The following is a 15,036-nucleotide window of genomic DNA, read 5'->3' as shown; positions in this document are numbered from 1 at the left end:
TTTGCCTACGTAAATAGAGTTTCTTTTGTTATTCGTCCTCATGAAGGGTTTTATTTTATCATTTTTCATTAATTTTCTTTGCATTGTATCCAATAGACTGTGCGCTACGTTCTTGTAAAAAAAAACAAAACACAACAACAAACAACCTCCTAATTCAAACCAAAAACACACCTTTTACCCCCTTTCTATACACTTTGGTCAATTAGGTGTCATATGTATAATCTAGACCCAGCAACTCAATGAATTTATTGTCCGTGCTATCACTGCAGGACTCCACAGGGTACACACATCGGCTCCATGAAGCGTTCATCATCCGTTTCCTGGAAACCAATCATGTTTCTAAATAGCAGGTTGTCAGCCAGTGCGGAGGGTAAACGGTTTCTACCCTACGAAACGTCTTATGAATCCATTTCTTTTTATTCACGAAGGTTCCGGGAATAACCCACAACTTCTCATCGTCAGAATTTAAAGAAAGTGCAGACATGCAATACACTTGGCATTGAATCGACTTTGTGCTTTAAAGTAAATATTCATTTACATGTTCTAGTTCGCCACTATTGCAGAAGGAATAGATATACAGATAGACATACAACAATTTATTATTTTACACACATCCTAAAATTTCCTGCTGCTGTTTGCTAATATTTTTTTACTACTTTTTGTTTGTTTTTTTCAACACTCATATTTCAACAAATTAATTTACAGAGATAACTTTGTCCTTTCTCAGCTTTCAACTATCCATCCTTTGATAGCTTTTGTTCGGATTTTTGCGTTTACGGAAAGAAATATGATAGCATGGGCGGGACGTTCCTGTAGTCAATTTTTGGTGTGTTCCTTGTTTGGAATTTTGCCAGAGTTGATGGAACCTGCGAAAATCATGACAAATATTTAAACTTTCGCCATAAATTTAAAATTTGATATGAGAAATGGCAATGGATTGTTCACATTGGCTGTACGTATGCTTTTTACACCCACTAATGTAATGACGATTTTTAGATAAAGTGGACCTTCGGACGTTCGGTTATAATGGCTGACTTTGTCTTCATTTTAATACCAGAAATATGTAATCATATATAGACATCTTCAATCCCGCTGTTCAGCATATTAGGCTAGCAATCAAATTACTCACTCAAGAAATCCATTTCAATTTCAAGCTATGCTAATGAAATAGGTGTCGTAAAGAGTTTATCACGAAACCTGAAACGAAACTTATACCTACGCAGAGTTGGAATAGTAAGGATATGTTGTAAATGCCATGGAAATCAAGTCACCACCAAGGAATTAAATCTATAAATATAGCACCCAGATGATAATAAGGATTTCCTAAAAGCTAAGTTCCAACTAATAACTTGATTTCAATAATTTATGAAACGATCAATCATCATTATAAAAGTTGTCCTTCCTTAGAAGCCAAAATAGTAACAAAATTACAAAAAATTTACCTATCATATCTATTCTTATCTCACTGGTAGAGGATATTCTTTATACCTATACCGTAACATAATAGCTACATATGAGTAAGCCAAATGCAAATCAGGGGTAAAGTAATGTTTTCAATCGAACAAATATCGTAAACGTGGTTCATATATATATGTAGTATTTGGCCCACTCACATGTTTTCCTAATCTCATTAAAACGCACGCCAATCTTATTTCTCATTTCTACAAATTGGCATTAATTTCAATTCATTAACATTTATACCTTTAACGAGATCACATTTTCAGTATGGAAATAGTTTTTGGAACGAATTTAGATCACGTTGTGACATTCAACTTCAACAATTTCCAAATTCCAACACTAAGAGACTTTAAATATCAATTATTTTAATAAACCTCTGAGGTTAAGACCTTCAAATTCACATATAGGCAGCAACAAGTAGAATAGATAAGCAACCATCATTCAAAAATGGGAGAAATGAGGAGCACAAAAGTATATAGGAGAGATCATATCTATTGTATATAATTGACTTCTCCTAATATCGTCTGGTTTGGGGAATCACTAGGTACTCCGTGAAATTATAATACTTCAAAGTTCACATTATAATCGAATTGACAACATTATATATTTATACGCATTTAGGTACATTCTCCATAATCGAATTGATTAAGCAGTCGTTAGGAAGGTTTTAAACGAGAGGTGTAGCGGAGTGTACTGCGTCAAAAGTTCCACAGTTCGCGAAAAATCTGGTCTTTTTCACAGTGATTTGAACGATATCAAAAATTCATTGAAAAATCTTCAAATTGTAGAATAACAACCGGATCGAACAGTAGTTTTCATTGAAGAACTCACTCGCTGAGTTACAGTGCTGTGTCCCAGCTCCATGCTTTCCAGAACTCAGATACAATGTCATCAGGTCCGGTTGCTTTTCAGTATTTCATTCATTTGATTGCTTCCTCGACTTCAATGATGCTGACAGGTGGAAATTCTTCAAATGTTGGCATTCTATTCACAGACTGTCGTTATTCCAAAGTTAAGTGGTTGATGATCTTTCTCGGTATCGGGCAGACCTGTCGGTGCTGTATAAACGGTGAAGCAATGAATTTGAAGTCACGAGAACCGTCAGAGATGGCAAAGCCAACACCATATTGAATGCGTAGGCTACCAAAACAGAGAATTCTATAGCCATATTTGCCGCGTTTCGCGTTTTATGTCACAGCTTTCGGCACCGCATCGTCGAGTTTCTTGTAAAGCGCCAATATCAATCGGCGGATTCGCCTTGCTTGGACTAACTTACTTACATCCTGGCGGCCTCCATGCTTCAAAAACCCTTTTTTATTTTCCGCAGAATAGGGACTCGCCCTGATCCGTCGACTGAGGTAAACGCCCTAGCATTGCTCTGAGGCTTCTTTTTTATTGCGATAATTTTCCTTTCACGATATTAAAAGCGTTTTCTTGGTCGGCCTGATCTGATCTGAAATTAGGTAGTATGATATTTAGCATAATGGAGTAACACCAACTATACTTTACTTATGTCTTTCCCTGATCTCAGCATTTTATTTTTATTTTACTGAGGATAGTACAAAGTATGTTGACTTAAACCCTCCTCCTTGATCTGTGCTTGGAACAAACATGCTATACAAATTATATAGCGATGTTTTCTTTTGCAATCATTCCATTGATTAATCGGTTCCGAGTAAATGCTTAAATGCATATATAAAGGCAACTTGGTTGAACTGGTGATAGGATCCTTATTTCAGTTACTCAGTACTGATAAGCAACGTCGTTAGTTCTTACTCACCTTTAAGAAAATTATAGTAAAATATTGTAAACAAATTAATAAAGCTCATTTATTATATTTTGTTAGAACTTCTACTTTAGTTAGACATTCGTAATGTAAATTATTTCTGCCCATTTCGGTCGAAAGTGAGAGCATATTGGGGAGTCGAGTTGATATGTAACTGGCCATGCATTTTAACAAAACTCCAATGGAACTAAATTATGAACATAAAGTGGACAACATTCGGAAGCAGCTATCCTTAATGCTCTTGCTGTCGAAAACAAAAGCTTCTATAAGCTCTATGTTATGGATGCCTCAGATTTTATATTGCAGAAGAAACCGTTCTTCGATTAAAATTATTAGACTTCTGGGAAATCTAACTCATAGAAAAATGTACTATAAGTGGAGAAACATGACCGCATTTGATAAATAATAACTTTAAGAGCAATATGATATTATTACACCGACCCTGCTTGTGAACGGGACAAAGGCTAAAGAAAAAGAAGAAGTAATATATTATCAGCAAGTATGTCAAATGAAACAAAGGATAAAAAAAAATCAGCAACCGCGATACATTGATCTTCATGGATGAATAATTACTTTAGAGATATTGAATGTGAATTTGTACAAGAGTAAGGAAAGTAACAATTTGTAATGTAGGGCTTTACAGAAATATTTAATTTGTTGTATTCATTAGAGCCAATTTCCTACATAGAAACATAATAAACAGAAAATTAATTTAGTCTGAACGGCTGTACAACATGGATAATATTTCCTGACGAATGGGAATAATTGAAGAGAAAGCCTTTTGCAATACTATACACCACTCCATTGAGGTAGTGACGCCCTGTAAACAGCGTATTCAGGATTCCTTGATGGTATGCCGCGTAACGACACCCGCAAGTGTGCTCTTATGGCCTGGCATCCATTTTTAAAGGGGACAGGCGGGAAGATATGGAAGTGTGATTTGAATGTCAAGATGGGCCGATCCTAAAGGCAATATGTGATGAGTCTTTGTAATAATAACAACGGTAGCAACGAATTCGCTGTGTTCCTTATCATCTAACGACTCGTCTTCCACGATGCATTTTTCAACTGCAGTCATGTATAATAGTTAGTTGAGAGAAGGGGAAATAACCACCAAGGCGTATCCCTCTTAAGTCGGAAATTAAATGTGAAATGCATATCAATCCTAGGCAAATTTTCTTAAGGGATAAAAAAATACCACTCTAGCAGTCTCAGGTTCCTTCACAGGGATTTTTCCATGCCCGTAGAACCAATTCCATACCAACTGACTTGACATGGTGTTCTCGTTCAATATTGTTAATACCTCTGAACTGGCAGGATAGATTAGAAATTTTTCTGTTCCTAATAGAATGGCGTATATCTCTGTCTGCAATATTTTTAATAGCACTTTTCATTCAGTGCACAATCAAAAGATTTCCCTTCAAGCACCAAAGTTTTAACATACGGATTTTCAATTGCTGATAGTATTTTACGAAATCGCAGCCTGGCGAAATTTCCTCATCGAACGTAAGTTTGATGCCTCCTCAAATTAGGTTACCATCAGCATATTCCTAGGTAAGAGCTAGTCACTGCTATTGAAATTATAATTTGTGTTTGAGCAGCATTAAACTTCAACACGCTTTGAGTGTCCCGCAAGTCCTCCATCAAAGTTTTCCACTTAAAATTGTTTCAGCTAAACACCCGTTGAAATGCATTTATGATAAAGTATGAAAAAGTACAACAAGTGTGAAGCTTAACGCTTAAAATGAACTATAAACCAGCCTAATCTGAGTGCCTATATTGAAATATATAAAGGGAAATTATGATTGAAGATAGCAAGGAGGGTGATAATTCGGAATACGTATGAAATTTATTTAAGACAAGTAACCTAGCTTAAAGTAGTTGAGTGACAATTACGAACAAATTGAAATTATTGCGCTACGGTCAAATACAATCCTAACATTTTTGATTTGATTAGTGAATCCTCAGTACTTTTGCTCATGCTATAAAATTTCACGCTGAGAAATAAAACCTGTATTTCGCCGTTTGTAGCCTCTAAATTTGCCTTTGAATTTCTTAAACTTCAAAGCAAATAGACGGGGATGTACATTGAAATGATTCTAATTAAATTTAATATCCACTCTAAAGGCCTTGAACCTAAATAATTGGGCGATTAGGAAATGGTTATGTGGTTGGTGATAAATTAAACTAAGAACTTTTCTGCTCCTGTTTGTATGCGGCTGAAAACATAAGAAACAGAAACTTCTCATCTTCACCCAAGACCAAAAGAAGTATATGCTTATCCTTCAAGTAATGATTATCATTTGAATTTCCATGGGTATAAATTTGCATTCTTATTTGAATTTTTCCGTGTCATTTACCAATTATATTAGATGAAAGTAAAAGTTAATTTAACATGAAAAAACAATTAAAACTAATTAGATGATTACCGTTTAAAGCAAGCAATATTTTCATATATTATTCGAGTTAGCATTTTAAAGTAAAACTCATATCAGATGTAATTCGCAAACAAATTTTCAGGAAAATTTGCAGAATCTTCTTCTGGGGGTGTGGTAATTGAGGAGGTAGAGCGCTAGCCTCTCAAACTCATTACCTGGGTTCGAATCCAGTCGCCATGCATGTTCGTGTTCGTCTTGTGTTTCTCACTACTGTAAGCTTATCACTTGCAGAGCATTAAGTGTGATGATAATGGAACTGAAGCACAATTTCAGAATTTCAGAACAAAATAAAAAAGAAGAAACAATAAAGAAAAAGCTAATCAGCATCAACACGAAATAGCATACCCTTCACTTGAAAATATCTAGTGTACATATATGAGTGTTAAGTCTTCTGGCTAGTTTGTAGTAATGTAGTGATCGACACACAAGCGCTTTCAAGAGTTATTCTTAAATTAAAAATCTTGATTCCTTTTTAAAACGGCGAAGAATAGAAAAATCTAGGATCTTGATCGTAAGCCAAATTCATAATATTCACAGGTATTGATGTGTCTCTATATAGTGCATTCCCTTTCTATATAACAACTCCACAGAATTTCTTACAGAACGCAGATATCGATTGAAGGTCTCTTACGAGTTCCTCCGTCTAACCGTTGATTGGAAATGTGCGGACACGAATTTGCATGGTCCAGACTGGTTTACTTATGTCCTGACACCGTCGATACCTTAAGAACCTGCTTTTATTCCTCCACAAGAGCGGGACACGGCCTGTCCCGTCGAGTGAGGTGGTCGCCCTAGAATTTTTCCGTAGCTTGTTATTGTTAATTGGCATTATCTGCATTCTTGACGACATTCAATACGTTTTCCTAATTGCAGAGGAGAGATGAAATAAGATTTCGCATAACGAAGTAAATCCAAGTAAAGTTTGTTATCTCTTTTCCTCATCTCAGTATTTAATTTTTATTTACTTAGGCATTTAGGTAGTACTGAGTACATTACCTCAAATCTTCCTGCTTTATCTGGGCTTGAGACTAATGTGAATAACATGGCAGATTTAATCATGAGATAAACGCATTATACAAAGATAACGCTTTTCGAAAAATTAAAAATAGAAACCAAACGTTACCGTTACAATTCACTTTTCATCCATATAATACAACCGCTTTTGTATATCTATACCCAAAGCTATCTTCCGCCAAAACCAATATAGTTCCAAGACCACGTACTTTTACACTAATATCATTCAAAGAAATTTGAATACTCTTCACTATTTTTTATCTTTTTTTTTTATATTTTGGAATGGCCACTTCACATATGCATTTCTCGTGACCTTGCAAAATTTCCTATGAATACAAAACTTGTGAGGTAACTTCTTGTCGATTAAAAGGTGAATGAATTTTTGTGATTAGATTGGATGTGGTTTCTTTCTGCTTGCAAGAAAAGTATAATGGATGTACATCAGAAGTATCGCATTTTGACAATGGAGAGAAATATCATTATTCAAACTGAACCCAAAATTATGAAATTCTATGCAACTGCCAATAAGAAACATGTTTTCGGATTCCAAATTGATTTTCTGCGCTTATTATTTGTTATACATTCAAATCGGAGTAATTAGATGGCATGTGGTTAATGCGAAAATATTGTATCCCGGGAATCACAAACAATGTACTGACAGTTTTTTGATAACTATTTGACATTCAAATCTAAAATAATTTTCTTTTCATTTGCGGAAATATTTCTACTACTGAAATTGTTTACTATTTTAATTTTCTTTGATACACATTTCCGGCCCTGGAAGCCAACATTGGCAAGGTCATTAATTAAATTCAAATCATATTCGTAGACAAAAAGCCAACATTTTATGATTTGGATCCGAAAGTAGTTTGACCAATTTCAAAATGATCATCATAGACAACTTTGTAAAGAGGCAAATAAACTAAACTAATTTACTCATCATACTCTTTTCTGGTTACCTTTCTCGATTGCGTATGTATAGGTATGTTGCGCTACAAAAAAAACTCCACATGGGTGAAAAACACCCTGACATTCTTACCAGTTTGTCTAAATAAAGATGAACGAATCGCAAAATTTACAAAAAAAAATTAACACAAATATTGTGAAGCTATCTGTTCAGTCTTCGAATGCCAAAATACTCCAAGTTTTGAACTTTGAGACTTCTCCGTATTTGGTAAATTAAAATAGAGACAAAATACAATTCATAACATCTGATACAATACGCTCGATTAAACGCAGAAATCACTCACACGCAAACCCAGTCATACTTTACAAGGTGTGAATGGCATTAGTTTATGAAGAATTTCAAGAGTGCTCCCAACAAAGCCAAAAAACAAATGTAAAAGTTTTTTTCCAAATATAGGAGGGAAGGTATCAAATGAAAGGTCTCAATTAATTCGATTAGTTCTAGTGTTTGTTGTTAAGGAGGTAAATCTGAAAAGAATCACGATGATGCCCCTATATGATACCTAGGCTTCAAAATCTCTCATTCTCATTCCGAAATATAACAATAGAACATTATTACATTTTGAAAATTTGCAAGAAAACCCCCCAATTTTGTGGTAGGTCATCATTGGTTGATAGCATTGATCCGAGGTGTATAAATCGCCCAGTTCTCGGCAGATCACTACCTCCTCAAAACCTCCTCCCCTTTCTGAAACCCCTCCCACATGCTCCCCATGCCATCCCACATCCTAGCTCCTTCTCCCGTCGACCCATTTTTGTATAAAATTTACCGAGTGGAGGTTTTTTTCGACTTTTCCTCCAAATTATATTATCAATTCGATACAATTCTTCATTAGTGATAAGTTAGTTAAGTAAGGTAGTCCATAAGTTAGGTTAATTTAAATTTGTAGTAATATAGGTAAATAAAAATGTTGTTTCGCAGTTGATAGTGTGGTCGTCAAAAATTCTGTTTCATCATTCCATTTTTAAACAAGTTGCTCGAGATCAGCTTTACTATGAGACGCTAGGAAAACAGCATGTGTATAAAGCAGTGCATAACGCACTGGATGTTGGATGTCGCAAGTGACAGTGTCCATAACAAGAACAAAGAAGAGTTGTGAGAGAGTGCTTCCCTGATGACAGCGACACGAAACGGTTTTGATAAACTCGCTACACTTCGAATTTTACTTTTCGGATCGTGATACGGCAATTTAACCTAGCGCACGTGTTCTTCTGGTACTGGGTGTTGCCGCAAAGCATACCAGGTGAGTTCGTGTGACACACGATCAAAAGCCTTCTCCAGATCCAGAAATGCAATGTAAAGAGCACGATGCTTATCACAGTATTTTTCCAGCCACGCAATGTGCATTGCGTCAATACTTCAACAGTTTTTGGCAAACTCGATTTGATTCATTGTTGTTTGAACGATGCCGCGAATACGGTTATCAAGAATGCGTCTAAAAATCATCATGGTATGAACATTCTTTTGAATTACCTCTCTTTTTCCATATGGGCACCGTGGTGTTTTCTTGCCAGTCAGATAACGTTCCACTCTCATCCATATGACTGTTAAAGTTGCCAGTAATGACGATGTAGTCATCTCGGCAGGCCCGTTACAGGAATTTGTATAGAGAAGTTGTGAAAAACTGAATAGTGGGATCAGCTGATATAATGATAAGCTTCAACACCCCACTTGTTTAATGTAATTACGGAAACCCCCTGAGGTGACAATTCCAACACTATATGGAGTGTGTGGGCTAAGAAAATAGAGAAATTTATAGCCACATCACACTATCTAGTTTTTTGTAGCGCGCAAATATCATTGCGCTTTCCGTCCTTCCAGCAAGAGTACCAACGACGTATTTGTTTTGCTCGAACTAACACCATCCATCCAGAGTAACAACACGATCATTATTGCTTTTAACGACATCGGATGTATTTTCTTGATTGACTAGCGTGGAATCTGTCACCAAGAAAAATCAGGTAGAATTTAGCATAGTAGAGTAACTACAACCATACTTTATTCATCTCTTTCCCTGATCTCAGCACTTTAACTATTTTTTACTGAGAGTATTATGAAGTACGTTGTCTCAAACCCTCCTCCTTTATCTGGGCTTGGAACTAATGTGAATAAAATGGCAGCTTGGGACCAACATGCTATGTAAATAACATGGCGCAGTTTATGTCAAGACATAAGAGGGTCAATATAGATTCAGATCACTAATTATACCAAACGGATCATCAACTTATGCTCAAAGTCTGGAACAGCGAATCAATGCTTGATGACTGGCAACGAGGCATTACCGCGTTCAAGTATCCCCGAAAGAATGTTTGACCCCTCTAGGAGGATGAATAATTCCGTAGCCTATATATTGACGAAATTTATGAACAATGCCACGACTGCCTGGTTGTGGATAAAATCCGGCTGAATAGGTTGCAGTAGGACGATCACTTAATCTATATAGATGAGAATAATGGAGCCCAGAAAGCCTATGGATGCAACATCTATGGTAAAAAAGGTATTTATAAAATAGGAGCTAGCTATATATAAAAGAAACTATCATGCGTCCATATATTTTTACATAAGAAATTCTCAAAGCGTTTCATAACTGAAGTGCAGAGCTTGCGGTTTCCTATTTGTTTGCTTGACTCATTTTGGCTTATCTAGCTTTTTACACTTCTTTCATTCAAGCAAAAGTAGAAAATTTGCATCTCTAATCTAAGCCATTGATCGAAATTGTAGTGCTATTAAAAATTTAAAATGTTTCGTACATTCCGACATTTAATTCTAAAACTAATCATTTTTACATGTTGTATTAGAAAAAAGTTTCCAAGTAAGTTTCACAACCGCCCATATTATCGATTATATTCTATAATTGCAAAGCAACAGCCACCAGAAATGTATGACGATAAAGGGTGATGTTTTCCTAAAATCGACACCATCGTGATCAGAGTTGTCCTTGGGTATATCCATAATAAAAGCAAAAAAATAACTACTTCGACAGAGACCATCAACCGATGGCTACATATCATCTCCCTGCTTCACTGGAGTCGTCCAAGTTTATTTTGGTTGAAAGTATGCGAATTGTTACTGTCTTTGATATGCATCCAGTCAATGAATTGACTGTAACGGGGTTAACCTCCTCCTTACATTCATTGTTAAATTACATTGATGATTTCAGCATGTTGCCAGAATTTGTTTGTCTCCGATGAATTCCGAGCATACACATAGCGATGTCAACTAGATAACATTGGCTAAGGTCAAGAACATCTATGCTTGCATAAGATCCAGCTGCTAAGATTTCATTCAACTCAACAAACCACAGAGTTCTAGATGCAGGTATATATATTCCAAACATTTTAACAGTTTAAAAAATGTCAATATCTAGCAACAACCAGAGAACGCATATAATTTAAAGAAGTACTAAGTATTGGGCAACTGAAGAATACTAGCGATAGTAATAAACACCAAAGGCCATACGATATCTAGATCATTTTTGTTATAAAGTTTACACTTTTAATAAATATTAGAAAAATTATACAATTTAGACTGATCCTAAAACGGGCATTCCTGAAGTGAATAATATAGTTTAGCTAGTAACTTATGAATATTTTGCAAGTGTTAATAACACCCAAATCCAAAGTTATTCCCACAAATGTTCATCCCCATTTCGATCAGCAAACCATTATTATATTCGAAAACTTATAGTATATAAAATTCACTACTACTTGGATAAAACCAATGCTCCGTAAAACATTTATATCAAAACGTTTTACCGTTCAGATATCTAGCCTCCAAAAAATATTTTTCCCAACTAATTTGCGATCAGTGAATAATCTGACTATAGTGTTAAAAAATCCACGCCATCGTTCACTTGTTTGTAATTCACCTTACTGGCTAGACGGTTGTGATTAAATAGCACTTTTATATCATTAGGATCGTACAAACATACCTTCATCTTTGTATCTTAAATCAATTCACCAAATTAACTAGCTTAGTCGAAAAAACTAGTTCAATATTACTCATTTTAGTTTAGCATCTTGAAGTGACCGCACATCTTCGTAACTTTTTTGTTATGTGATGTAGAGTCCATTGATTTTTAATAAGAGCACGGCAACGCCTTTAGTGAGTGTATAAAAGCTTTGATGACACTAATTTACAATCACACCAACTTAAGTCAGTCTACGTAAAAGTCATGAGGACAACAATCGTGGTGATAGGGTTGTGCTTCGTCATAAGCATAACGTTCACTGTAGTTCGATGTCAACCGGTTGAATATCAAATTGATACAAGTGCAGGTATAATATTGTGAATTTTTTTAAGGTCCATAGACATTCCATCATTTATTTATCACAGTGGAAAATCCTGCTTCTGAACTGTTTCGACCGAAACGGACTTTGTTCTTTTTGTTCCATCCCGAAGGGTTATTGGCGAAGTTAGCACAATTCAGTGGCTATCAATTAACAAAAACAGTGGCAACTAGAAAACCTAGACCTAAAACAACAAGACCCAAAACAACAAGACCCAGTTTCACTACAGTCAAACCGAAAACGACGACAGAAAGCATAATTGGATTTGTTTTTAAGAAAACTCTGAAAGGGAATACATTTAAAATAGAAAAACAATGGATAACACCGCGAACAACTACTACTCAGCTCCCACTTCAGAATACCGATAATACCACTCCTTCAAGCGGCGAAAATACGGAAAGTAACACCGAAGCTCTAAAAGAGCCGCAAACTGAACCAGAAGAATCAACCCCGGAGCCAGAACAACCTTTGCCTCCCGAGCCAGAGCAACCTTTACCTCTCGAAGCTGACCAAACTTCACCGCCCGAGGGTGACAATAAAACAGAAGACGATTTTGAACAGCCAACTGCTCCACAGAGTCCAGAAGACTCAAACCAAACTGAAGTTTCTGAACCTGACCAAGAACCAACACAAAGTCCTGGACTTGAACCAAATCAATCAAGCGAACCTGTACCACTTAATGCTCAAGAAAACTATCCAGGAGATTCACAATTCCAGCAAGCACCCCCACAAGGATATCCTACGATGCCGGGTCAGCAAGAACCTCCACAAGGAGCCCCTACCGGGCCGGCACAGCTGCAAGGTTCACCCCAAGGTCCTGGTTCCGAGCAAGCCCAAGGTGATCCAACAGGGCAACAGCCACAAATACCTTCACAGGGTTATTCATATATGCAAGGTCCAGATCCCAACTTTCCTCCGGAAGGGCAATATTTACCAACAGATGTGCAACCTCAAAATCCGCAAGCGGGTCCAGGTCAAGATCAACCACCGCAAAGTCAGCCTTCGCCCTCTGAAGCCCAAGGTCAACCGCCACAGGACCAAAATAACGCTCTGGAACAAGGTTTACCGCAAGGCTATTCAACCGCGCAACTAAAACCTGAGCCAGATACTGAAGTTTCGAACTTACCCTCTAATTCACAAACACCTCCCCCACAAGGTATACCAAACACCCCTCAACAGGTTCAAAGTCCGCAAGGGGAATACTACCCATCAGGTCCCCCGGGAGGGGCACCTCAAGGTCAAGATCAAACAACAGGTTATCAAAATTCCCAAGGACCACCACCAGAAAGCTTTCCGGATTTTCCTACACAGAGTCAAGGCTTACCGGCAGAAGGTGAGCAGTCAGCTCCGCAGAGTGAAAACCCTCAGACAGAACCCCAGGGTGAGGTACCTCCAGATCAAAGTTTCCAAAGCCCATCGCAGGATCAATTCCAAGACATTTCCTCCCAGGGACAAGGATTACCTCCACAAGGTTCACAAGCACTAAACTCACAGCAGCAAGGACAACCTCCTTCAGACCTACAAATTCCCTCAGGTCCGCAGCAACAAAGCGCTGGACAAGCGTTTGATGGATTGCCACCGCAAACATTGAATTCTGAACAGGGCACCGAAGGACAACCTCCACAAGGTCAGCAAAACGAACCATATCCATCAGAAGAACAAGTCCCACAGGGTCAGCAAGCATCAGGAACACCGGCACAAGGTGAGCAGCCAGCTCTGCAGAGTGAAAACCCTCAGACAGAACCCCAGGGAGAGGTACCTCCAGATCAAAGTTTCCAAAGCCCATCGCAGGATCAATTCCAAGATATTTCCTCCCAGGGACAAGAATTACCTCCACAAGGTTCACAACCACTAAATTCACAGCAGCAAGAACAACCCCCTTCAGACCTACAAATCCCCTCAGGCCCGCAGCAACAAAGCGCTGGGCAAGCGTTTGATGGACTGCCACCGCGAACATTGAATACTGAACAGGGCACCGAAGGACAACCTCCACAAGGCCAGCAAAACGAACCATATCCACCAGAAGAACAAGTCCCACAGGGTCAGCAAGCATCAGGAACACCGGCAGCGCCTTCCATGCCAGATACAAATGAAGAAACAAGCGGACAAATCGACCCATTCCAGCAACCTGGACCAAATCAAAATAATTTCTTATCTGATGCAACAGATGCAAATGGGAAAACATCTGCTGACACTGATATTGTTCAATTAACTAACCCATCAGGCAATGGCGAGTTTAATAATATCAACGATCCGAGACCACCTTTTGACCTTCAAAAAGTTGATGAAAAAGATAATGAAGTGAATGGTGCTGAGAAATCCATTGGTCTAGATAATATCGCAAGAGTTAGTGGGCCAGCCGAAGAAGCTCAATTTTTAGGCGATATAAGACGTGCAACACTAAATACTGGTGAATTGGCTCCAGCGAACGTTGTAGGTGCCGCTGCAGCTCCAAGCCAACAGCAGCGATCACGAAAACGTGCTCGAAACACTCCACGGAACGCGCTCGAATTGATTCGAAGAGATAATAAAAACCGTCGTAGATTTGTAGCACGAGCTAGTAAAACAGCCTAATATCATTTTAGCACATTGTATTGAATTTTCTCCATTTAAGTTTGATATTTAAATATCATTATTTATTCAATCGAAAAAATAAACAAAACTAATCTTTATCTCCTAGTTATGATTTTTGGAAGAATTATTCCAATGGTTGTATACCATTGACCATTGATGAGGTAATTTTATGCAATTATCGTATGAACCTAGATATTAAACATGTTACACAAGTAAGTAACCAATGGAGATTCATTTACTTTCAGTTTCCTACTAATATGAAAAATGTCGGGAAAGGTTTAGTGTTTTTCCTATATGAGGAATTTTTAACCTACGTTTTTTCATTCGAATATAAATTAAAATTCAACATGTACATATTTCGAAACTTCAAGATGCTCATACAGTGGCGGTCATGAAAATGTTAACACTTGGAAAACATCATATTTTCTGATAGTTCTCTGTAATTTCTCAAACAAAAGCATTGTTTATATGAAAATTAGTGAAAATTTATAATTACCATGTACACACATA

The 15,036-nt window shown here is 37.2% G+C and overlaps 1 protein-coding gene and 1 long non-coding RNA gene across 2 annotated transcripts; one reads left to right on the top strand and one right to left on the bottom strand.

Moving 5' to 3' along the window:
* Positions 1 to 684: 684 nt before the first annotated feature.
* Positions 685 to 11,730, bottom strand: LOC119655892. The gene is made up of 2 exons (XR_005249965.1): positions 11,595 to 11,730; positions 685 to 866 (listed from the first exon to the last, which is right to left on the bottom strand). It is a non-coding gene; the product is annotated as an uncharacterized LOC119655892 (long non-coding RNA).
* On the top strand, positions 11,540 to 14,624 carry LOC119655891 (glutenin, high molecular weight subunit DX5-like). The gene is made up of 2 exons (XM_038062038.1): positions 11,540 to 11,940; positions 11,999 to 14,624. Exons 1-2 carry the CDS (start codon positions 11,838 to 11,840, stop codon positions 14,524 to 14,526), a joined length of 2,631 nt encoding a protein of 876 aa, XP_037917966.1. The 5' UTR covers positions 11,540 to 11,837; the 3' UTR covers positions 14,527 to 14,624.
* The last annotated feature ends 412 nt before the right edge of the window (positions 14,625 to 15,036 follow it).

The sequence above is a fragment of the Hermetia illucens genome, chromosome 4 (assembly GCF_905115235.1).
Source record: "Hermetia illucens chromosome 4, iHerIll2.2.curated.20191125, whole genome shotgun sequence".
Taxonomy (NCBI): domain Eukaryota; kingdom Metazoa; phylum Arthropoda; class Insecta; order Diptera; family Stratiomyidae; genus Hermetia; species Hermetia illucens.
This window is presented reverse-complemented; position numbering and strand designations above follow the sequence as displayed.